Here is a 26,342-nt window from a genome sequence, read left to right on the forward strand (position 1 = left end):
TATTTCAGAGGACAGTCTATTAACCAAAGTCAGTCTCATTATAATGAAGTATTTCCTTGGGGTGGATTGGACATAGATTAACTTTACTTGTAGAAAGTCAGAGAATACTTTCAGTAGGAGAGCATGCCTAAATTGAAGCTTTAATAATTTCTGAGGAATATGAATTTCCTTATTTCATTTAGTAGGATAGCTAAGAACGTGAGAAACAGTATTTTTTAATAGAGTAGAATGAGAATGCTTTAGAGGAAAAAGTAATTATTCTTAGTTTACTCTCTCCAGGATTAAATGATAAAACTCCATTTGAGTTTATATATTGGTTACCTTTGATAATGAAAACCATAGTGGACTAGGAAAATTTTTCACAAAGGAAGACAGTGTGGCCCAAATTTTCCAAAATAATTTAGTATTGTTTGTTTAAGACTATAAATGGCTGAGGAAAGAATTTCTGGTCTCAATAGAAAACTCTAAAACTGAAAAGCAAAATAAGACTGGAAAAAAACCACAACAGATTATACAAGAACTGTGGGACAACTACAAAACGTATAACATACACCTAGTAAGAATCCCAGAAGGAGAAGAAAGAAAGAAAGGAACAGACATAATATTTGCAACAAGCACAATGGAGAATTTCCCCCAATTAATATCAAACACCACACCACAGATCCAAGAACATCAGAGGACAACACGCAAGATAAATGCTAAAAAACCTACACTTAGGTATATCATATTCAAACTAAGAAAAATCAAAAGAAATTTAAAAAATCCATAAAAAACCCAGAGGATAAATACATCTTACTATAGAGGTGCAAAGGTAAAAATTAAATTTGACTTTTCCTAGGAAACCATGCAATCAAGAAGAGAGTGGAGTGAAATATTCAAAGTAATGAGAGAAAAAAAAATCAACCTGGAATTCTGGTCATTGCAAAATTATCCTTAAGAAGTGAAGGAAAATAAAAACTTTCTCAGACAAAAACTGAGAGAATTTGTTATAAGTAGACTTGAATTGCAAGAAATGAGAAGTTTTCTAGAGAGAAAGAAATGGTTTAGGTCAGAAACGTAGCTACATAAAGAAAGGAAGAACATTTGAAAAGGAATAAGTGAAAGTAAAATAACTTTTTTTAAAAAATTGCGGTATAGTTGAATTGCAATATTATATAGGTTTCAGGTGTAAAACATAGTGATTCACAATTTTTAAATGTTATACTCCATTTATAGTTATTAGAAAATATTGGGTATATTCCCACTGTTGTAAAATGTATCCCTGTTATTTATTCTATATATAGTATTTTGTACCTCTTAATCCCCTACCCCTATCTTGCCCCTCCCCACTTTCCTCTCCTGGCTGATAACCACTAGTATGTTCTCCAAATCTGTGAGTCTGTTTCATTTTCGTTATATTCATTAGTTTGTTTTATTTTTTTAGATTCCACATATAAGTGATATCATACAGTATTTGTTTTTCTCTGTCTGACTTATTTCACTAAGCATGATACCCTCCAAGTCCATCTATGTTGCTACAAGTGGCAAAATTTTATTCTTTTTTAGAGTTGAGTCACATTCCATTATACACACACACACACACACACACACACACACACACACACACACAAACACACCAGTCATCTGTTCCTTATTCATTCATCTGTTGATGGATACTTAGTTTGTTTCCATCTCTTGCTTATTGTAAATAATAGTACTATGAACATTGGAGTGCATGTATCTTTCTGAATTAGTGTTTTTGTTTGGCTATATAACCAGGAGTGGAATTACTGGATCATATGGTAGTTCTACTTTTAGTTTTTTGAGAAACCTCTGTACTGTTTTCCACAGTGGATGCGCCAATATAAATTCCCACCACCAGTGTACAAGTGTTACTTTTTCTCCACATCCTTGCCAATATTTGTTATCTGTGGTCTTTTTGATGATAGCCATTCTGAAAGTGTAAGGTGATATCATTGTGGTTTTTATTTGCACTTCTCTGGTGACTAAAAATGTTGAACATCGTTTCATGTGCCTATTGGCCATCTATATGTCTTCTATGGAAAAATGTCAATTCAGATCTTCTGTCTATTTTTAATTGGGTTGTTTGATTTTTGATGTTAAGTTGTATGAGCTTTTTATATATTTTGGATGTTAACCCCTCATTGATCATATCATTTGCAAAAGTTTTCTCCCATTCAGTAGGTTTTCATTTTGTTTTGTTTTGTTGATGGTTTCCTTTGCTGTGCAAAAGGTTTTAAGTTTAATTAGGTCTCATTTGTTTATTTATGCTTTTGTTTCCTTTGCCTTAGGAGACAGATCCAAAAAGATATTGCTATGATTTATGTTAAAGAGTGTTCTGCCTATATTTTCTTCTAGAAGTTTTATGGTTTCCAGTCTCATATTAAAGTCTTTAATCCATTTTGAGTTTATTTTTATATAGGATGTTAGAGAATGTTCTAATTTCATTCTTTTACATGTAGCTGTCCAGTTTTCCCAGCACGATTTGTTGAAGAGATGGTCTTTTCTCCATTGCATATTCTTGCCTCCTTTGTCATAGATTAATTGACCATAGGTATGTGGGTTTATTTCTGGGCTTTCTATCCTATTCCATTGATCTATATGTCTGTTTTGGGGCCAGTACCATTCTGTTTTGATTACTGTAGTTTTGCAGTATAGTCTGAAGTCAGGGAGCATGATTCCTCCAGATCCACTCTTCTTTCTCAAGATTGTTTTGGTATTCAGGGTCTTTTGTGTTTGCACACAAATTTTTAATTTTTTTGTTCCAGTTCTGTGAAAAAAGCCATTGGTATTTTGATAAGGATTGCATTGAATCTGTAGATTGCCTTGGGTAGTATGGTCATTTTAACAATATTACTTCTTCCAGTCCATGAATATATTATACCTTTCCATCTGTTTGTGCCATCTTTAATATTTTTCATCAGTGTCTTATTGATTTCTGAGTACAGGTATTTTACCTGTTTTGGTAGGTTTATTCCTAGGTATTTTATTCTTTTTGGTATGACTGTAAATGAGATTGTTTCCTTTCTCCTTTTGATAGTTTGTTGTTAGTGTATAGAAATGCAACTGATTTCTATATATTAATTTTGTATCCTGCAACTTTACCAGATTCACTGATGAGCTCTAGTAGCTTTTTGGTGGCATTTTTAGGGTTTTTTTTGTATGTAGTATCATGTCATCTGCAAAAAGTGACAGTTTTACTTCTTTTCCAACTGGGATTCTTTTTATTCAGTCCAAAAACAGCAGAATACACATTCTTTTCAAGTGCACATGGAAAATTCTCCAGGATAGGTCACATGCTAACCACAAAGCAAGCCTTGGTAAATTTAATAAAATTACAATGATATCAAGCATCTTTTCCAACCAGTGCTGTGAGACTGCAAACAACACAAACCCATGGAGGCTAAACAATATGCTTCTAAGCGATCAGTGAATCACTGAAGAAATCAAAGAAGAAATTAAAAAACACGTGGAGAGAAAGGAAAATGAAAACACAACTGTCCAAAGTGTATGAGATGCAGCAAAAGTAGTTGTAAGAGGGAAGTTTATAGCAATACAAACTTACCTCAGAAAACAAGAAAAATCTCAAATAACAACCTGACCTTACACTTAAATGAACTGGAAAAAGAACAATAGAACCTTAAGTTAGTAGAAAGAAAGAAAGCATAAAGATCAGAGCAGAAATACATAAAATAGAGATTAAAACAGTTTAAAAAAATCAATGAAACTAAGAGCTGGTTCTTTGAAAAGATAAACAAAATTGATCAACTTTTAGCCAGACTCATCAAGAAAAAAATAAGAGAGGGCTCAAATCAGTAAAGTCAGAAATGAAAAAGGAGAAGTTAAAACCAATACCACAGAAACACAATGGATCATAAGAGACTACTTCAGGCACCTATATGCCAATGAAATGGACAACCTAGAATAAATGGACAAATTATTAGAAAGGCACAATCTCCCAGGACTGAAGCAGGAAGAAATAGACAATATGAACAGACCAAATTACAAGTGAGAAACAAATGAATCCATTATTATAGTGGGAGAAATCAACACTGGCTATCAGAAATAGATCCAGCAGGCAGAAAATCAGGAAAAACATAGTTCACCTCAACAACATCATCAGTCAACTGGACAAAAAGGACATTTATAGATTACTTCATTCAACAACAGGAGCAGAATCCACATTCATCTCAAGCTTACATGGAACATTCACCCAAATAGACCACATTCTGGGCCATAAAACACAACTTTAAAAGAATAGGAAGCATGCAGTGTTATGTTCTCAGACCCAGTGGAATGAAACAAGACATCAACAACAAATTTAGCTGGAAAATTCCAAATTACTTGAAGACTAAAAAACTTCTAACACTTCCAAATACCACATAGTTTAAAGATGAAATCTCAGGAGAAATTTTAAAACATTTTTGGCTAAATGAAAGTTAAATCAGGACTTATCAAAATTTGTGGGATGCGGAGAAAGTAGGACTTAGAGGGACATTTATAGGACTAAATGCATATATTAGAAAAGAACAAATGTCTAAAACAGTCATGTAAGTTTCCACTTTAGGAAACTAGAAAAAAGAGCAAATTAAAATACAGAGAAACAAAATAATTAGAGCAGAAATCAATGAAATTAAAAAATAACATACTCTTGCCATATGATCGTTACCATATGCTTCTTGGTATTTACCCAAAGCAGTTGTAAATTTATGCCTACACAAAAACCTGTACATGGTTGTTTATAGCAGTTTTATTCATAATAGCAAAAATTTGGAAGCAACCAGAACATCCTTTAGTAAGTGACTTGATGAATAAATAACATGTTGGATCCAGACAATAGAATAATTTTAGTGATAAAAAATGAGCTGTGAAACCATGAAAAGACATGGAGGAAACTTAAATGTATATTACTAAGTGAAAGAATTGAAAAGGCTAGATACTTTGTGGTTCAAACTATCTGACATTTTGGAAAAGGCAAAACTATGAAGATAGTACAGAGATCAGTGGTTCAGGGTTGACATGTGGGAGAGCTGAATAGGCAGAACACAGAGGATTTTTAGGGCAGTGAAATACTCAGTATCTCACATAATGATGATTACTTGTCATTATACATTTGTCCAAATCCACAGCATGTATACCACCAAGAGTGAACCTTAATGTAAACTATGGTCTTTGGATGATAGTGATGTGTCAATGTACGTTCTTCAATTGTAACATACTGTTCTGGTGAGGGATGTTAACAATGAAAGAGGCTATGCATGTGTGGGAGCAAAGAGTATATAGGAATTCTCTATACCTTCCTCTCAGTTTTGCTGTGAACCTAATACTGCTCTAAAATGTAAAATTCGTTAGAAATAATTTTTAAAATTAACACAAAAATTTAGTACACAGTGGGTGTCACTAAAGATTTTGGTTTAAGGGATTACATGAATAGTAGCCAAACCTTACTCATTCCCTCTCTCCACTTTCCTTTTTCTTCCCTTGCTTCCTTCCTTAGCAGGTTGAAGTTATTATCTACCTTTTTAATAGCAATCACAATTCCATACTTGTTAAGATTTTACATATATATCTTTAGAGTTTATTCAAAGTTGCTGATTATATGAAATCTGCAGTAGCAAATAGTATGCAAACTATTGTGTCTTGTTGGGTTTTGTTATTTAATAAAAAATAAAGTGTTACAAATCAAATTTGAATGAATACAAAATTTAAATACAGTATGTTTTTAAATTTTTGATCACTTTTCTCCTATAATTATGCTAGGTATATGGCCTATTAAGTATATATCATTTTTATGCTGATAATTATAAACACCTTCCTGGCCCATAAGATCTGACAGTTGAAAACAAAAGAAATCATAAATGAAAGAAACAGTCATAAATTTACAGCATTTTAAAAATACTTAAGTTTTTTTTAACAATAACTGGAAAACAATAAACTTAATTTAGTACTTGACACTAAGGTAAATAAGGATCCAGGGTGAAAACTGGAAAACAAGACTCTAAAATTTTCCTGTTCTGTTTACGGTTTTGAGTTTCAGTATGAAAATGAACTAAAATGTTTCCCCCTTCAGCCTTAACTTCTGCTGAAGAGAGGAGACATAATGAAGTAGGATAAGATAATTTTTTTATTCACAATGAAGAAAAATAATGACAAAGAACAGGCTTCCCAACATTCCTCTTAGAATCTGACTAGAATAACCAAAGTAAAAGCAAAAACTGTGAGTAGTGAGTGGAGAAGGTAGATAGAACTCATTAATGCTCAAAATAAGGAACAATGCCAACCACATAACCAAAAATCCCGAGGAATTTTTGCCATCTCTAATATATATTGACTTAGATACATCTATTCTTCCTGGATGCCTGTGGAATTCTTTATTTTTGAAATTGCTGATAAGCCACCCACTAGAGTGCCAGAAAGCTGTCCTGCAAAGTTACTTACCGGTCTGCCAGAGAATCTCTCTGGGAGGTGAGAAGTGACCTGACCTAGAAATTGGGAGAACTGGTATGCCCTTGCTCCAGCTCTTGGTCCTTGAGTGAGCTGAATCTCTTCTGAGGCTCAAAACACACGGACAGTAATGTTTGTGAGGACAGACTGAGGTAGTACTTGTTAGGTGCTCAGGAGTGATTGGTACATAGGCAGTGCTTTACAAATGTTAGTTCTTAGAAGTATTATGATTCTATGATTCCACAGTTTGCTGCTATTTTGTATTTAAATCACTATCTTTCTTAGAACTGGCAAAGGAGTTGGATCCTGTAATTTTAAAAAGTCATCTTTCTTCCTGCTTCTAAGGTAATCCTGCTAAAGCAAATGCCTTTACAGTGAAACCTCCATATTACAAAGAATTTTCCATTCCTTTTATAAAAAAAGAAGAATCCATCACTATCTGGCCTGCTGGCAAAACTCTCCCTGGAGTCGTACGAAGTATTGAGATATGTTCCCTCCTTTATTTTCTGGACGAGTTTGTGAAGGATTTTATTTTTTCCTTAAATGTTTGGTAGAATTCACCAATGAAGTCATCTTGGCCTGGGCTTTCCTTTATTGTAATATTTTAAATTACTAATTCAGTGGGGTTTTTTGGTTTTGTTTCTTTGGTTGTTATAAGTCTGTTTCATTTTTCTACTCCTTATTAAGTTAGGTTTGGAAATTTGTATCTTTTGGGGAATTTTTCCATTTCATCTAAATTGTCTACTTTTTGGACCTAATGCTGTTCCTAGAGTTCTCTTATGGCACTTCTAATTTCTGTAAGGTCAACAGTAATGTAGTTTCTTTTTTTTTAATAACTTATGACTTCTTTTCTTAGCGTAGCTAGAGATTTGCCTTTTTAAAAAATGTTTTCGAGAAATCATGTATTAATTTCATTGGATTTCCCTATTTGTTTTCTAATTTTCTATTTCACTGATTTCCTCTCTAATCTTTATTTCCTTTCATTTTGCCTCCTGTGGGTTTGATTTACTCTTTTTTTCCCCCCAGATTTCTTAAAGTGGAAGCTTCCTTTCTTTAAAAGAGCTCCACGTTCTTCCCCCTCCTTTGTGTTTTTATATATATCATATGTATATATACATACACACACATCTTTAAGAAGAAAATGCGTTTTTACCTTTTTTAAAAAAAAATAATTCTATAGGTACAGTTGACCCTAGAACAACACGGGTGTGAACTGTGAAGGTCCACTTACGCATGGGTGTTTTTCAATAGTAAATACTGTAGTACTACAGTGATTTTAATTAGAATCCTGGTTTTGTAGAGACACTTGAAAATATGCTTTTAAATTTTCTGAGGAAATAAATGTCTTAGAATAGTCAAGAAACAACTGAAAAAGAACAGTTTTCCAAGCCATTATAATCAATATTTGGTCATTGGCACAGGTATAGAGAAATGAGATGAACAGAATAAAGGGTCCTAAAAAGATCTGTATATGAAAGAGAGCTTAACGAATGGAAGTAATACTTTAATATGATGGGAAAAGGATGGTTTATTTAATAATTGGTAATGGCAAAATTGGTTATCTTTCTGAACAAAACCATAATTGCTTCTGTTGCATGCCATATTAAAATATATATATTTCAGATGGGTTAAAGCATTAAATATAAAACTTTAGAAGATAATTCAGTTGAATATTCTTATAACCTTATGGTGGGAGAGAGGCAAGCTGTAAACAGAGAAGTGTTTACATTAAAAAGGATGCACCAGGGACTTTCCTGGTGGCCCAGTGGTTAAAGAATCCACCTTCCAATGCAGGGGACGTGGGTTTGATCCCTGGTCAGGGAAATAAGATCCCATATGCTGTGGAGCAACTAAGCCCATGTGCCGCAACTACTGAGCCCACGTACTCTAGAGCCCATGTGCCACAACTAGAGAGGCCACGCACCACAACTACTGAGCCCATGTGCTCTCAGAGCCTGCATACCACAACTAGAGAGAAGCCCACGCACCGCAATGAAGAGCCCATGTGCCGCAATGCAAGATCCCATATGCCTCAACAGAGATCCTGCGTGCTGCAACTAAGACCCCACACAGCCAAAAAAACCCAAAAAAAACCCCAAAAAAGAATGTGTCAGGATAAATCAGAAAATGTTAACATATAAAGAGCTCATACAAATAGTAGGACAAAGAAAAACAACTCAGATTTAAAAAGTGGGTGGAAGATGTGAACAGACAGCTCATAAAAGAAATATAAGTTACCAACATAAATATGAAAAGATTATTAATCTCATTAATAGTCAAAGATACGCAAATTAAAGAAGCAATGAGATACCATTTTTTTCTAACAGATTGACAAAGGTTAAAAATTGTGATAATGTTTCTTATGAGGATTTAAGGATGAACCTAACATTGACAGATCATAATCACTCAAAGTCCATATGGTTCATACTTGGTGTTGTACATTGTATGTGTTTAGACAAATGTATAATAACATGTATCTATCATTATGGTGTCATACAGAGTATTTTCTCTGCCCTAAAACTCATATCTGTTCTGCCTATTCATTGTCCCTGCCCCCTTCCCCATGATGGTTAATTTTATGTCTCAATTTGGCTAGACTATGATGCCCAACTGGTCTAGATATTGCTGTAAAGGTATTTTTTAGATGTGATTAACAGTTAAACCAGAAGACTTTGAGTGATGATTACCATTCATGTTGTGGATGGGTTTCATCTTGTTAGTTGAAGCCCTTAAGAACAAAGACTGCAATTTTCAGGTGAAGCATTTTGTTTCTAGACTACAAGGTAGAAACCCTGCCTGAGTTTCCAGCCTGCAGATTCTGGACTCAAGACTCCAGCATCGGCTCTTCCCTGAATTTCCAGCCTGCTGACCTGCTTTACAGATTTTAGAGTTGTCAGCTCCCATTATTGCACGGACCAGTTCCTTAAAATCTCTCTTTCTCCTCGCTGTATATTTGTTCTGTTTCTCTGTTGAAGTTTGACTAATGCACTCTCACATCAGCAATAACACTTCTTGAAATTTCTACTTGAAAGATAAAGTGTGTGTGTGTATGTGTGTGTGAGAGGGAGAGAGGGAGGGAGATGGGAGGGGAGAGAGTTGTGAGGGGCAAGCTGGGAGCAAGATTGTGTTATTTGTAGTAAAAAAAAAAAAAAAACCTAGAAAAACTTATGTATCCTTTGTTGAAAGTTTATGATTCAGAGATAGTATAAAATACTCTACAGTTGTTAAAAAATAACAGTTCTAAAATCTATTTAACAGAGATTTCAGTGATTATTAAGAGAAAAGCAAGTTACAAAGAAATATATATAGCAAAATCCAGTGTTTATAAAAAGCAAGGGCAAGGGCTTCCCTGGTGGCGCACTGGTTGATAGTATGCCTGCCGATGCAGGGGACACGGGTTCGTGCCTCGGTCCGGGAAGATCCCACATGCCACGGAGCGGCTAGGCCCGTGAGCCATGGCCGCTGAGCCTGCGCGTCCGGAGCCTGTGCTCCGCAACAGGAGAGGCCACAACAGTGAGAGGCCCGCATACCGCACAAAAAAAAAATAAAAAAAAATAAAAAAGAGCAAGGGCAAAAGTTTGTATCCATGTGAGGAAGGGAAAAATATACAACCAAATGTGTAGATGGGGGTTGGGCAATGGTGCGTAAGGAGAGGGAATGGTAAAGGCTGATAATCTGTGTCTGTGTGTGTATTTCTTTAAATGTATATATATGTATATAATTTTTTACAAAAATGATTGTATTTATACCTCTTATTATCTAACATGCTTGTTTTTATTTTCTGTAGTGTTGAATGTTATTGTATAAGAATTTTTAATAGCTAGATGTATTCTTTTAAACAGATATATTCTACTTAGGTGAGCTTTCCTGTTGGACATTAATGTTGTTTTTATTTTCTCCAAATTATAAAAATTATAGAGATAAAAATCCATAAACATATATTTATGCATATTCATTATTATGTACTTAGAAGCAATTTCTGGAATTTGAATTGGCATATAAATGGATATATAAATTTCTATTTTTTATCATTTTATTACTAGTAGTAGTAATTGTCATACTATGTGATATTAATATTATGAATATAATAGCTGTTATTGTATTACTTCTGCTAGTAATATGACTATTGCTAATAAGTATAGTAAAGAAGACCTTATTAAAATTTGCTTCATACTTTCTAGATGAGAATCTTATCATTAAGTAAACTTTATTTACTGTAATGAGCCACTTGGGTGAATGTGGTTGGAGGAAGTATTTAAAGACTGTGTCAACTACTAATATTTCTATGCATACATTTAACATCTATATTTTTTCTCTCAACCACTGTAAAAGTTATCTGGAAAATTATAATTTATCATTGCTCCTGTATTAACTTCTCTTTATAATATCATATTTTGAGATATAAGTGTTCTAAAGATGATGACTATTTTTGTTTTACTGACTATAATGATTATTTTTTAATAATTTGATATACCTGATGAAGCCAGGTAACCAACAGCAAACTATAAGAAGTCAAACTTAACTTTTAAACAATCATCCTATAATTTTGTTATTTATATATACCTATGTTGAATTTTAAATTAGTAATTAATCTAATAATTTGTGTTGTTACTTAATCCCATAGAAAAGAATCACAATTTCTTTTCCTAACATTTCTTCTGGATCTTTGATCAGTGGGGAGGAGCATTGGATCTGGTGAATATATGTCTTCATTTTAGAAACTATTTATGGGGCCTTATGTTAGCTTTCTAGTCATCAGGTTTCAAGTCATTATAGTATTCCTTAATATATGATTCCAATTTTCCAGAGTTATAAAAGGACAGAGTGAATCATGTAAGTGGAATCATTCAGTATTTGTCTTTCTGTGACCAGTTTATTTACTTAACATAATGTCCTCAAGATTCATATATGTTGCTGCATATTGCAAAATTTGCTTCTTTTTTAAGCCTAAATAATATTTTATTTTAGGCATATGTCACATTTTATTTATCCATTCTGCTGTTGATGGGCATTTAAGTGTTTCCACACCTGCTCAGGGAGACACTGAGAGCTAGACATTTTGTCTACTTGCTCTGTGCTGAACTGGGAGCAAGGGATATGGCGACTGCCAACCCAGATCTCCATCTCTACTCTCACTAGTCCCCAGGAAGCTAGGTTATGCCAGGTCTTATCAGCACTTAACTGTTAGCAAGTCAGAAGCCAGTACTTTGGGCAACCCCAAGAAAAATTGTGGCATTCTGTGGTTTCTGTCGACTTACTCAGTGGTGAGCCAGGGGAAAGGAATTATGGCATCTACCAACCCAAGCGTCTGTCTCCATTCTCCTCCAGGTGGCTAGACTGTGTCAGACTATCAAAGATCTGAGAATGGCAAGAGAGAAGCCAACTCTTTGAAGAGGTCCCTCGGAAAAGTTGGGGACACTGGATATATGAACTAGCTCTTTCCCTCCCCTCGAAGAAGCTGGGAGCTAGGAGTTCTCTTCTTGATCATATTGTACAGTGCCAGGGGTAGGGATTCTGAAGAAAGGATGTCCTGAATCTCACTACTTGCTTTGGTGAGCCTAGTTTCATATTCACCAGGATTCATGAGGCTTTGTGGATTTCTCACAATAGGAATTTGTCCCTGAATTGTTGCTGAAGTGGTGTGTTTGTTGGGGGGAAATGGGGGCCCAGGACTTCTTCCTTGTCATCTTGCTGACCCGTTATGCATTTTAAATGTTTGAGACTTGCTTTTTCTTATCGTTTTTATTGTTATTTACTTTGATTACTCTTTTAGAACATTCTTATTTACTTTAATGTCTGTTTCAAGGTTTAAACTTGGGGGGGGGTGTCACAGATTCCTTTGAAAATCTGATGAAAGTTATAGGCATTATTTCCAGTGTAATCTATACATGCATACTCAAATAAAATGTGCTTACAATTTTACTGGGTTCAGTTCTAAGTTAAACTCTGGCATATACCATAACTTTTTTATTTTCACATTTTAGCCTTTAATCTTAGAAAATTAGAGTCAATGTGAATACTTCTGTGGACAACCACCCACCCCAACTTTCCTTGACTTCTTAAGATCTAGACCGTCTCACACTGTCCAAGAAGAATCTTGATGGATTAATGAACCCATATGAAAGAGGCAAACCTAAGTTTTACAACCAACCCACATTTTTTTAAACTCATGAACTATTTTCTATTTTCTAATGAGAGTTTTTAAGGAGACGAGATGATTCAGGTCCTCTGGCCAGTAGTCAATAAGAAGACAGTTCCTAACTGGAAAATTACTTAGAGATCCTCAAGTAAAATTAAAATGGAATATAAGTATTAAGCAAATGTTTTTGAACTGAAATAAGTGATCTCTTTAAAACTTACTTTTTAAGATTTTTCTCTTATAATTCGTATTATAAGGAAAAAGAGAATCTACTGCCAAGAATTTCCTCCAGTGCAAGTTCTATAAGACCAGGAACTCTGGAATTTTACAACATATTCCCAGAGTCTAGAGCAGTGCATTTTGAATAAGTGTTTGAGCAATAAATGAAAGAGTAAATGAATAAATAACTCTGATGAAAAGGAAACTGTGTTTTAATATCAACAGGTTGTGGAAATGATTTTTACCTCTTCTCAATCTATGGATCTACCTCATGTCATTATAAAAATAAGTCATTAAATAAGAAATTTTTTAAAACAAGAAAAATGTATTAAAAAGTAAAATTATATTTAAAATAGGAGCCATGTAAATTTAATAATCTAAGAGATCAAAAACATAAGATAATTTAATTTAAGATAAACCTAAATATTAACATCATTCACAGAAGTGTCTCATATCTTTTTGTTCCTTTCATACTCCTATACTACTTTTGTTGTATTGAGTAAATATTGTATAGTGTAACATTTAAATTTCTTTCATGATGTTTTAATTGTATAATTTTAGTTATTTTCTTGGTGTTTTTCTAGGGCTTAGAATATGCATCTGAACTTATTTATTTCAGGTATATAGTGACAAGTTTAGTGAGATATAAAAATGTTATTTTTGGGGCTTCCCTGGTGGCACAGTGGTTGAGAGTCCACCTGCCGATGCAGGGGACACGGGTTCGTGCCCCGGTCCGGGAAGATCCCACATGCCGCGGAGCGGCTGTACCCGTGAGCCATGGCCGCTGAGGCTGTGCCTCCGGAGCCTGTGTTCTGCAACGGGAGAGGCCACAACAGTGAGAGGCCCGCATACTGCAAAAATAAATAAATAAAAATAAAAATGTCACTTCTGTATATGTTTATCACCTCTTCCAACTTTTTGTGCTATTAATGTTATACATATTACATATATATATGTTACAAACTTTTTGTGCTATTAACTTCCAACTTTTTGTGCTATTAATGTTATACATATTACATATATATATGTTACAAACCCAACTTTTTGTGCTATTAATGTTATACATATTACATATATATATGTTACAAACCCAAAAGTATATTATTACAATTATCACTTTATAAAGTGTTATGTCCTTTAAAGGAGCTAAGGCAAAAAAGAAGAACAAGTATATATTCATTGAATTTGTGACATTGACAATACTATTTATCATATTTCTAGTTCTTTTCATTTTTTTCCTGTGGATTTAAATTACCATCTAGTATTATTTTATTACTCCAAAACAGCTTTGCTTCCACCTGCTGTCTTGTGCTATTATTGTCAAATACATTACATTTATACATGTTTTAGACAAAATACAATTATACAAATATTATATTATACAATTGTTTTTTAAATTAGTTAAGAGAAGAAACGAGTAGAAATTTGAATTTATATTGTTTTATAATTACACAATTTTTTACCAGCACTCTTTATTTTTTTTGTGGATTTAAATTACTGTTTGTGGTCACTAGCTTTTGACCTGAAGAACTTCCTTTAGTATTTCTTATAAGGCATGTCTGTGGTTTAGATATAATTTTGAGTTGGTGCTTTTTTGGGGGTGGGGGTGGTTTGGATATATGTTCAGAAGTAAAATTGCTGAGTCATGTCATAGTTCTGCTTTTAATTTTTTGAGGATTCTTAATACTGTTCTTTATAGTGGCTATATCAGTTTACAACCCCGCCAGCAGTGCACAAGTCTTCCTTCCCTTCTGCATCCTTGGCAGCATTTGTTGTCTGTTGTCTTTTTGATGATGGCCATTCTAACAGGTATGAGGTGATACTGCATTGTGTTTTTGATTTGCATTTCCCTGATGATTAGTGATGTTAAGCATCTTTTCTTGTGTCTGTTGGCCATGTGGAATTCTTCTTTGGAAAAATGTCTGTTCAGGTCTTTTACCCATTTTTAAATTGGATTATTCATGTTTTGTTTGTTTCTGAGTTCTATGAGTTCTTTATATATTTTGGATATTAACCCCTTATCAGATATATGGCTTACAAATATTTTTTCACATTCTGTAGCTTGTCTTTTCATCTTGTTGCTTATTTCTTTTGCTTCACAGAAGCTTTTTAATTTGATGTAGTTCCACTTGTTTACTTTTGATTTTGTTGCTTGTACTACAGGTGTCATATCCAAAAAATCATTGCCAAGAACCATGCCAATGACCTTTTTCCTATGTCTACTTCCAAGGATTTCATGTCTTACATTTAAGTCTTTAATCCATTTTGAGTTAATTTTTGTGTATGCTGTAAGATAGTGGAGGAGTTTCATTCTTTCCATGTTGCTGTTTGGTTTTATCAATGCTGTTTATTGAAGAGACTGTCCTTTTACCATTGTTGATTCTTGGCTCCTTTGTCATAAATTAATTGACCCATATATGCACGGTTTTATTTCTGTGCTCCTTATTCTGTTTTGTTGATATATGGGCTTGTTTTTATGTCAGTACAATACTGTTTTAATTACTATAACTTTGTAATATAGTTTGAAATCAGGGCATGTAATGCCTCCAGTGTTGTTCTTCTTTCTCAGGATTGCTTTGGCTATTTGGGTATATAGTGGCTCCATATAAATATTGGGATATTTTCCTACTTCTATGAAAAATGCCATTGTAATCTTGATAGGGATTTCATTGAATCTGTAGATGGCTTCTGGATGTATTGACATTTTAACAATATTCATTTTCCCAATCTATGAACATGGGATACTTTTCTATTTATTTGTGTCTTCAATTTCTTTCACTAAGTATTGTTTCCAGAGTAGAAATCTTTCACCTCCTTAGTTAAGTTTAGTCCTGATATTTTATTGTTTTTGATGCTATTTTAAATGGGATGTTTTTCTCTATTTCTTTTCCATATAGTCGATAGTGGTAGAAACATTACTGATTTTTGAGTGTTAATTTTGTATCCTACAGTTGTACTGACTTTTTCAATTATATCTAACAGTTTTTTTTTAATGGAGTCTTTAAGATTTTCTGTATATAAAATCATGTCATCTACAAATAGAGATAATTTTACCTCTTTTCCAACATTTTCCTATGTTTTCTTTTATTTCTTTTCTCTCGTTGTCTTGCCTGATTGCTCTGGCAAGGACTTCCAGTTCTATGTTGAGTAGGAGTGGTGAGAGTGGGCACCCTTATCTTACTCCTGATTCTAGAGGAAAATATTTCAGCATTTCATGATTAAGTATGATAATAGCTGAGTGCTTATTATATATGGCCTTTATTGTGTTATATTCCTTCTATACCTAATTTGTTGAGAGTTTTTATCATGAACAGAAGTTGAATTTTGTCAAATGCTTTTTCTGCATCTCTTGAGAAGATCATATGACTTTTTTCTTTCATTCTATTTATGCGATGGATCACATTTATTTGCATATGTTGAACCTTCTTTGCATTCCATGTATAAATCCCACTTGATCATGGTGAAAGATCTTTAACTGTGCTGCTAAATTCAGTTTGCTAATGTTTTATTGAGACTTTTTGCACCTATATTCAACAGGGATTGAACTGTAGTTTTCTTTTCTGTTAGTGTCCTTATCTGGCTTTGGTATCAGAGTAACGCTGGCCTCATAAAATGAGTCTGGGAGTGTTTCCTCCTCTTAGATTTTTTGGGAGAGTTTAAGAATAATTGGTGCTAATTCTTTAAATGTTTGGTAAAATTCACCAGTGAAGCCATCTGGTCCTGGGCTTCTCTTCATTGGGAGACATTTTATTACTGATTTGATCTCCTTATTGTTAATTGGTCTATTCAGACTTTCTGTTTATTCCTGATTTGTTTCGAGTAGTTGTGTTTCTAATAATTTTTCAATTTCTTCTAAGTTGTCCAGTTTGTTGGCATATAGTTGTTCATAATGGTCTCTTATGATGTGTCATGTCTCTGTGGTATAAATTGTAATGTCTCATTTTTCATTTACAATTTTGTCAATTTGGGTCATTTCTCTTTTTTTTTTTCCCTTAGTCTAGCTAAAGCTTTGTGATTTTGTTTATATTTTCAAAGAAACAACTCTTAGGTTGGTTACATTTTCTATTGTTTTCCTGTTCTCTATTTCATGTATTTCCTCTCTAATCTTTATTATTTTCTTCCTTCTTCTAACTTTGGGATCATTTTATTATTCTTTTTCTACTTTTTCTGCTAACTTTGGTCTCAATTTGTTCTGCTTTTTCTAAAGATAGGACTTGTTTTTTTAATTCAGTCAGCTATCTTATGTCTTTTGATTGGAGCATTTAGTCCATTGACATCTAAAGTAACTATTGATAGGTATGTACTTATTGCCATTTTATCACTTATTGATAGATATGTACTTATTGTCATTTTGTCACTTACTTTCTGGTTGCTTTTGTAGTTCTTCTCTGTTGTTTTCTTCTTCTATTAGTTTCTTCCCTATGAATTGATGATTTTCTTTAATTGAATGCTGTGTTCCTTTCTAGTTTTTGTGTATCTGTTGTAGGTTTTTGATTTATGGTTACCATGGGGTTCATATATGTTGACCTGTAACTATATCTATTTGTTTAAAATGGGTAGTCCTTTAAATTCAAACACATTCTAAAATATCTACACTTTTTACTCCCCTCCCACACATATTGTTTTTGATGTCATATATTATATCTTCATGTGTATCCTTTACTGACTATTGTAGTGATAGTTGATTTTACAATTTTTTGTTTTTAAATATTTGTACTAGCTTATTTAAGTGGTTGATTTTCATCCTTTACTATGTATTTGCCTTAACTAGCGGGATTTTTCCTTTATAGATTCTTTCTTCTTGTTATAGCCTTTTCTTTTCCACTTAGAAAAGATTCTTTAACATTTCTTTTAGGGTAGGTTTAGTATTAATGAACTCTTTATGTTTTTGCTTGTCTGAGAAGTTATCTTTCCACTTCTAAATGATAGTCATGCTGGGTAGTGTGTCCTAGGTTGCAGTTTTCCCCTTTCAGCACTTTGAATATATCATGCTACTCCCTTCTGGCCTGTAATTTTTTCTGCATAAAAATCAGCTGATAGCCTTATGAGGCTATCAGCTGATTTTTGAGGGTTCCCTTGTATATGACACTTTGTTTTTGTCTTGCTACCTTTAGAATCCTCTCTTTAACTTTTGTCATTTTAATTATGATATGTCCTGGTGTGGGTCTGTTTGGGTTCATCTTGTTTGGGACCCACTGTACTTACTGTACCTGGATATCTATTTCCTTCTTCATGTTTGGGAAGTTTTCAGTCATAATTTCATCAAATACATTTTCAACTCTCTTCTCTCTTTTTCTCAGATCCCTATCATGCAAATGTTGGTTTTTCTTTTAGTTTGTTTTTCATTTCAGTTACTGTATTCTCCAGTTCTGATTGGTTCTTTTTTAATATTTCTAGTTCCTTGTTAAATTTTGCACTTTATTAATCTATAATTTTCTCTCATTTAGCATTCTTATTACTAATGGTTTGAGCTCTTTATCTGGTAAATTATTTCTTTCTGTTTCATTGGTTGTTTTTCAGGAGTTTTCTCTTACCTTTTCAATTGAAACAAAATTCCTTTATCTTCTCATTTTGCTTAACTTTCTCTGTCTCTATGAAATTAGGTGAAACAGTAACTTATTACAGTCCTGAAAGAATGTCCTTGTGTGGAAGCATTTCTCTACAGTCTGTGTGTGCCCAGTGGCCTTGATGGGAGAGCTAGATCTGACAATACTAGTCACATCTTTCCTCAAGGTGTGCTTGCAGCTATCACCTTAGTAGGAGGTGGGGCTGGAGAAGGAGTGGCTAGGTCCAGAGCCATGAGTGAGCTGGGGCTTTTCCTCTGCTCAGTGGCTGTCACCACCCTGTTGGGGGAAGGGGCCTGTCCCAAGCTGCTGGAGCAGAAGCCCTGGGGGTCATGTTCAAGCCGGCTCTGTCTGTTCCCATTAAATGTTTGCTCTTGCCACACCCAGCACCGGCACTCTCACCCCAGAGGGAAGCAATGATGGGGCAAGAGTGGCTAGCATGTGGGCTTGGTGTGGGTTGGGGCATAAGCTCTGGTGGTCCGGCCTTGGCAGGGACCTGGACTGTTTCCAATGCACTGCCTGTGTGAGCACCAGTAATGGTTGCCCCTGCTTTTCTCAGTTGCTGCTTTGTGTCTGAGTGTCCTTTGTCCCTCAGCCACAGAGCCCTTTCCCCAGTGTGGAGCTGCATCATGAGTGACCACTCTCCTTAGGTTGGTACACAGGCTAGGGCAGTTCCAGGAAATCAGCCAGCCACCCTGCAGTCTCAATGCACCCCCTCTGCACTGTTTCAGGAGCAAGGGAGTTTGTGCATACTCCTCACAAGCAGGCTTCCCACAGCCCTGCTGTTAGTCCCACCGGCCCTGGAACCAGACAAGTGGGCTTGCCTTCCCAGTGTCGGACCCCAGGGCTGGGGTGCTCAATATGTGGCTCAAACTGCTCATTCCTCAGGGAGGGTCTCCATCTGTGTAGTATCTCTTTTCTTCTGAGTCTCCTCCCAGGGGCACAGGTCCTGACCTGATCACATCTCTTCCTTCCTACCTGATTCTGTGGGGATCTTTCTCACAGCTTTGGTTGTACAGGAATATTTCTTCCAGTCTCTGCTTACTTTTCAGTGAGGATTGTTCCACATGTAGATGTATTTTTGATGTGTTCGTTGGGGAGAGGTTATTTCCACATCCTCCTACTTCACCATCTTGATCTTCTCTGATCTCAAAGCCACTCTTCTGCTTAAAACTCTGCAGTAACTGTCCATCCCAGTGACCTTCCTGTTCTTCAAACATGCCAAGTGTGTTCTTGCCTCCCTAAGCATACTTCCACCTGGCCTTTTGTACTTGTCATTTGCTTTACTAGAATGTTTTTCTGAGATTCTCACTATAGCTTGTTTCCTCTTAGCAATACTATCCCAATCCAGCCTATGTGAAAAGCAATTCACTTATTATATATTTAGTGTTTTATTTCTATATTGTCTAACTCTACTTATTAGAGAATATAACATTCATGGTATTACAGACTTTCTTCTCTTCAGAGAGCACATAGTGGTCATTTTCAAAATACTACTTTTTCCTTGAAAATCCATTCTTTTCTTTTCTTTTAGCAGTTGAGTAACTACTAGAGATTTTGTTAACCAATTTTACTTGCAGCTAAATGTGTTCATCTGACTATGTTTTTGTTAGATTTGTAAGTGAACAGAATTAATGACTACAACTGCTGCTTCAAATACTTAAATGGTAACTATACCCCCTTTGTTTTCATGCCTTTCCCTTCCCATGGGCTGGAATGCATTAGTCATGTGGGTTAATGACAGTGTCTTTGAGTATGCTGAGGCAAGATTGAATTATTTTATGGAGCAGCGCTGCTCCACCAGTGTAGACTGCATGTGAGAAAAGTAAAATTCTGTCTTATTTGAACGAGTATAAGTTTTATTCTCAATATATTTCACCCTAACTAATTTGTAGATCATCAGTGAAAATATCTGAATGAAGGAATGAACAGGTGGAGCCCACTTTAAAAATCTGAGAAAGGGAAAAATTGCTTTCCTTGGTCATTTTTGTTTTTCCTTTGCTATTTAATAATGTAACAGTAAAGTTCCTACCTGTTTCATCATTTTAATTCAAATAATTTTGCTCTTTTATCACATATAATGAATATTATTGGTTTTTGGTAATTTGTCTTCATGATATTGAAGTAGTTTACTTTGATATCCTCTCTTACAAAAAATTTAAAATAAAGATTGGCTGCTGAATTTGATCCAATGTCTTTCTTCATCCATTTATATACTCTTACATTTTTCTCTTCATTAAATTGTTTATGTAATGAGCTTTGTAATACTTGGTCATAGTCTTATTATTCTTTGCTTACATTGCTGGATTCTTTTTATTAGCATTTAGAATTTTTGCATCTGTATTCAAAGATTATATTGGTATATGGTTTTCTTCTTATTGCCTTATTGGACTGAGTAGGACTTTGAGTACAATGTTGAATAGATAGGGTGAGAGATGTTATCCTTCCCTTGTTTTTGATCTTACAGAGCTAACATTTAGTATTTTACTATTGTGATATTAGTTTGTTGATGCCATTTATCTAGTAATATTTTGAATACATTAGGTTAAATAAAACGTAATACAGTCATTGCTTGCTATCTGCAAGAGATTGGTTCCAGGACCTGCTGCAGATACCAAAATCTTCAGATGCTCTAGTCCTTTACACTTGTCCCTGTGTACTTGCGGGTTCCGCAGTGTGGTGGGTTCAACCAATAACAGATAGTATAGTACTATTTTTACTGAAAAAAATTCATATATAAGTGAACTCACGCAGTTCACATTTGTGTTGTTCAAGGGTCAAATGTATTAAAATTAATCTCACCTATTTCTTTTTACTTTTTTCTTAGTGTGGCTAATAGAAAATTTTAAGTTACTTTATGGCATGCATTATATTCTCTTGGACAGTACTGCTGTAAAGTAGTTTTCCTAGGTGGAAATAAGTTATTTCTTTACTGGAGAAGAAAGATAAAAAGAGTTTATATTTGTTAACATATTTCTACAGATAATTTAGTCATGTTCTCTCTGACATTATATTATAAAATGCATAGCCAGATGTAGTTACAGAATTGTTTGTGCATTCATGTCCCCAGAGATTTCTCAGCACTCATTCATCCCTTGATGAATGTTGATGAGCCAGCCCTAATGCCTAGCTTTATATAGTAATAATATGAAAACAAATATTACATTAAGTTTACCACTATGTTTTGCAAGATGTAAGTGAACTCATAAGTAGTTTTCTTTTTTTTTTTTTGCAAAAAACTAAATGACCGTTCTCCCCCCCCCCCTTTATATTCAGCCACTTGTTCTTGTATAAAAAACATCAGGAAAAAACTATTAGTGAAAGTGAAAAAAAATGGATTTGCAAACACAAAGGATTTGAAGATAAGCTCTTTAAGGATCTCTTATTTCATCCTGGAACCAATATAACAGAAAAGCGTGCATGTTGGAAACATGTAAGTATAATTATTTTATTACTCTTCTTTGAAATATTTTTAAGACACTATAGTTATAGTTTATATTTTATTAGTGATAATTTCTTTAATCTCTTTTAAATGTCTTCCATTGTTAATATTATGCTTGAGATTTTCTTGATGTGATAAAAGTCATATAATGTAGAATAAATGTAATTTTTGTGGTGTATTAATCACTCTTAACAGAACCATTTTATAATTTATGCTTTATATATGTGTTTTCTCTTATTAATTATTGGAAGTAGTTATTAATAGTAATATAAAATATATTCTCAGTAGCTGAAAACATAAAGAAATATTTAGTTTATTAAAGGCTGATAATTATACATATAATATTCACTCAGTATTTTGTGCAAAATCATCTATTGCTTTAAGGACACAATAAAAATAGAAAGAAATGTATATTTATTGAGTACCTACTATGTACCAGGCACTGTGCTAGATATTTTGCATGTGGTATGTAATATATTCTTCACAATACTGTAAGAGGTATTTTTACCTCTTTTTTTATGATTAGGGAAACTAAGGCTCATAGGGGTTGATTAACTTACCAAAAGCCAAACAGTTAAGTGACATTGGTAGGCCTTAACTCGAGATCATCTGACTCCAAAGTTTGTGCTTTTTTATTTTTAGAATTTTGTTTTGCTTTTACCATTAGGTAATGGTAAAAATGAAAACTCGGCATTATAGTATAATTAACTGGAATGAACTTTTTATAATTTATAAAGCACTGTGTTTGTCTGTAAACTCCTTCATATTTGCACCTGTACCTGAATAGCCTGAGCTACAAATGTTTCCATTACATTAACATAATTAGAAGGGAATATAAACTGTCCAGACTGACATTAGTCTGATTTCAATGTAATTGAGGACACGTGTTCTAGATATAGTACAGTAATGTCCTCAAGCCCTTAAATCCCACCAAAATTTATCCATTGAATAAAAACATAGGTTTAAAAGGCAAATGTATCTTATGCAAAACTTTTTCCTCATTAGCATGCAGGGCCAACTGTATTAATTTGCTCCAGATGATAGTATGCTCCATAAAGTTTATGTGAAGTGTCTTTTGCCCTCTTTGTAGAATATAAACATGTTGATTTCAGGCATGTCACCTGCTTTTTATAAGCTTTATTTAGAGAAGACTTTCACTGATGTATACTGATATCCAAGTTGGATATGGGTATGTTGTATACTGATAACCAATTTGGATATACTGATAGCCAACACCCATATATAAATGTAGATGTATATATACCTATCCATATATATGTATATTTGTATATATGTTGTGTCATGGCAAGTGACCATTATATATACATAAATAGGAATAATATATATTATAAATGTTATGTTATTTAATACTTATGAAGTTACATGTAATATACCATTTCAAGATTTTGGAAGTATTTTGAATGTTATAAATCTTTTGCTAAAATATATTAATTATAAGGAGTTTTCTAAAGCTCTTTGATATTAGTAATTCTACTAACCACATCACTACTAATGTCATTTATTAAAAATTATTCTTTCATAGTCTATAAATATGTACATTTTCCTATGCTTTTTTCATTGTTTATAGCTACCATTCATACAACATTATGAAGTCTTCAAAGCTAACTTTCTTATAGTAACTGAAATAATTTCTCATTGTAAGATTCATCTTTGAATCTATTTCTTCTATATATAATTGTCATTCCATCTTCTGCTAGCCTCATTTTTAGTCTTCTCTTCAGCTCACTCAGTTGATATATTATTCTTTTATTATTTTTACTACTCACATGTCTAGTCTTTAGTGACTTGGAGCTTTTTTATTAGAAGCTATAGTGAGAGCAGTTAATACTATAGAATACCTAAGAGAACCTAGGATCCAGAAAACATTAAAAGAGTTAGGGAGTAGGGAAAGGGGAGGGGTTGAGAAAATATCAGCATTTAATACTGGGAGTGCATTAGAGAAAGATACTGTGAGCAAAGTAATGTAAAGCTTAATCAAGAATGGAATTCGAGTTTCAGTAATTAGATAAAGCAATCGTTGTCTGAATCTGCTCCTGTTTGGGGATGAAACATGCTTGGTCTCCCAAGGGCTTAAAATTTCTGATATTAATGGTAATCTAAAATGGAAAGAACCAGAGGAGTGAGTTCAAGTCACATTCATTTAGGAAATACTGTGGTGCAAAGCCAGAAGTCCATATAAACATCCAGAGTTAATGGTGCAAAAATAAACTGTAAATGGTATACAGAACCAAAAGTTAGAAGCCATGATGAAAGAATCTGATAAAAAACTGGATTGGAGTAGAAGACATTGAGGATCTAAAACAATTGCTAGGGATATTATTTATCCATGGCTTACAGATATTGGTCAGAGGGTGGTTTTTCTTCTGTTATTGAATAGACTGACATAAATACAGAATTATGGTGGTCAATTAGATCAAACTTTAGGGACATTTGTATATTACTATGTGGGATTTTAGGGAAATCTAGATACTATTATGATGGGTTTTGCTGGGGCACCCAAGGCTATTTGAAATCTGCTTTTGCACAGTCAATCCTTTTACTCAAAAGTTACCAAGGAAAATATATGTACTGGGAGTAATAGCAAACAAAGCAGTTCCTAACTGAGGCTTTGGTCTAAAATTCCATTGCAAGATTTTAGTAACCTGGCCTAGACTATGAGATATTCTTTGTTACCCATGCTTTTTTATCTTGAATAGTTATTTCCTATATTGCAAACATGAATTTTAGAAGGGGTATAGTATGAAAGAAACTCACACTCATTATAGCCAAAAGGACAGAGATTAAGAGAAGAGGAAAGAAATTTGCCATATATTTATCTCAGAGAAGATTAGTTGCCCTCTTTCCTCTTGCCTCCACACCCTCACATTTGAAGCTTCCTTAAGCTGGTTTAGTCATATGTTGTTAGGAAGGAAAGAAAGCATCTAAGAGGTAAGAAAGAGTGATGGCCAGGAACCCTTACTGTTATAACCTCATGGAAAGATAGAACAAATCTATGTGTTGTGGATCTCTGTTTTCTTTGACAGCCCACCTCCTAGAATCATGATCTAATTTTTTCTTAGGACTTGAGCAACACCCTCTTGCCTTGAAGCATTAATATTGGAATTTCACACCCTTTATCTTGACTCATCTTCTGGAGAGTGTGCATATGTTCTCCCTAGTTATCAATAGAATGAGGAAAAAGATCCATAGGGCAAGCCAGTCAATTTCTCTGGAAGAGATTTCTTACATTGAACCACTTCTAGTGCATTGAATGTTCAAATCTTGTTCTCCTTTATGGCATTCTATAATTCCTGGAAACATAATATGGCAGTCATCTATACTAAAGTAAGATTTGCTTTAGAACTGATGATTTGGTTGAATTCTAAGATATTTTTATTGATTTTCCTTTGGTTCCAAAGATACATTTTTCTCATAACTAATATGGATGGAACTATATACATTCCATGTTGAATACCATTTTTGTAAAACAAAAAAGAGCAAAATATACTCGAAGATAATCCTCCTGTGAACCCTTTCCATTGATTACTATTAAATACATTTTCTTAAAGGTGTGTGTGTATATATATATATATATACACACACACACACATACATACCTGAGGAACTGTTTGTCTTTTAATATATTATAATTTTTAATAAGGTTTCAAAAATATAAAGTAACTTTTTAATTGTACCACATATGCATTAAAAATACATGAAAATCACAATCATCAATCTGTTAATAGTGGTTATTTAAGAGGTAGAATGTTAGGTGATTATTCCTTTCTTTCTGACAATTTTGTATATTCTTTCTAATCAGAAATCATGTTTTGTTTATATAATAAAAACAAAGATTTTGCATTGTGGATAAAAACATTTTATCTCCATTTTTTATAATAAAAATATAGAAATATTGTCTTCAGGAACCTCTATTTTATGTTATATTCCACATTAGCAATTCTCTTTTCTTAGTTAATAAACATTATTTTTAGAGCACTTTTAGGTTCACAGCAAAATTAGCAGAAAGTATAGAGATTCTCCATGTTACTCCCTGTCCCCACATATGTACAGTATCCATTATCCACATCCTGCACCACAGTGGTATATTTGTTACAATCAAGGAACCTACATTGACACAGCATTATCACCCAAAGTCCAGTTTACATTAGGGTTCACTCTTGGTGTTGTACCTTCTATGGGTTTTGAGAAATACGTAATGACATATATCCACCATTACAATATTGTACAGAATAGTTTCACTGCCCTAAAAATCCTCTGTGTTCTGCCTATTCATCCTTATTTTCCCCTAACCTTTGGCAACCTATAATATTTTTACTGTCTCCATAGTTTTTCCTTTTCCAGAATGTCATATAGTTGGAATAATATAGTATGTAGCATGTGTAGCCTTTTTAGACTGGCTTCTTTCACTTAGTAATATGCATTTAAGTTTCCTCCATGTCTTTTCATGGCTTATTAACTCATTGCTTTTTAGAACTAAAGAATATTCCATTGTCTGGAGGTACAACAATTTATT

General features: G+C 33.8%; 1 protein-coding gene across 1 annotated transcript in view; it reads left to right on the forward strand.

Annotated features, from left to right (window-relative positions):
• Positions 1–26,342, forward strand: part of LRRIQ3 (leucine rich repeats and IQ motif containing 3) — a gene marked incomplete at both ends in the record, with an annotated part of 212,145 nt that overhangs the window by 75,253 nt on the left and 110,550 nt on the right. Inside the window, one exon of the mRNA XM_082863265.1 lies at positions 21,643–21,799. Coding sequence (XP_082719391.1) covers positions 21,643–21,799 — 157 coding nt within the window. The remainder of the gene's footprint in view (positions 1–21,642; positions 21,800–26,342) is intronic.

The sequence above is a fragment of the Leucopleurus acutus genome (assembly GCF_964270905.1).
Source record: "Leucopleurus acutus genome assembly, chromosome: 2".
NCBI lineage: Eukaryota > Metazoa > Chordata > Mammalia > Artiodactyla > Delphinidae > Leucopleurus > Leucopleurus acutus.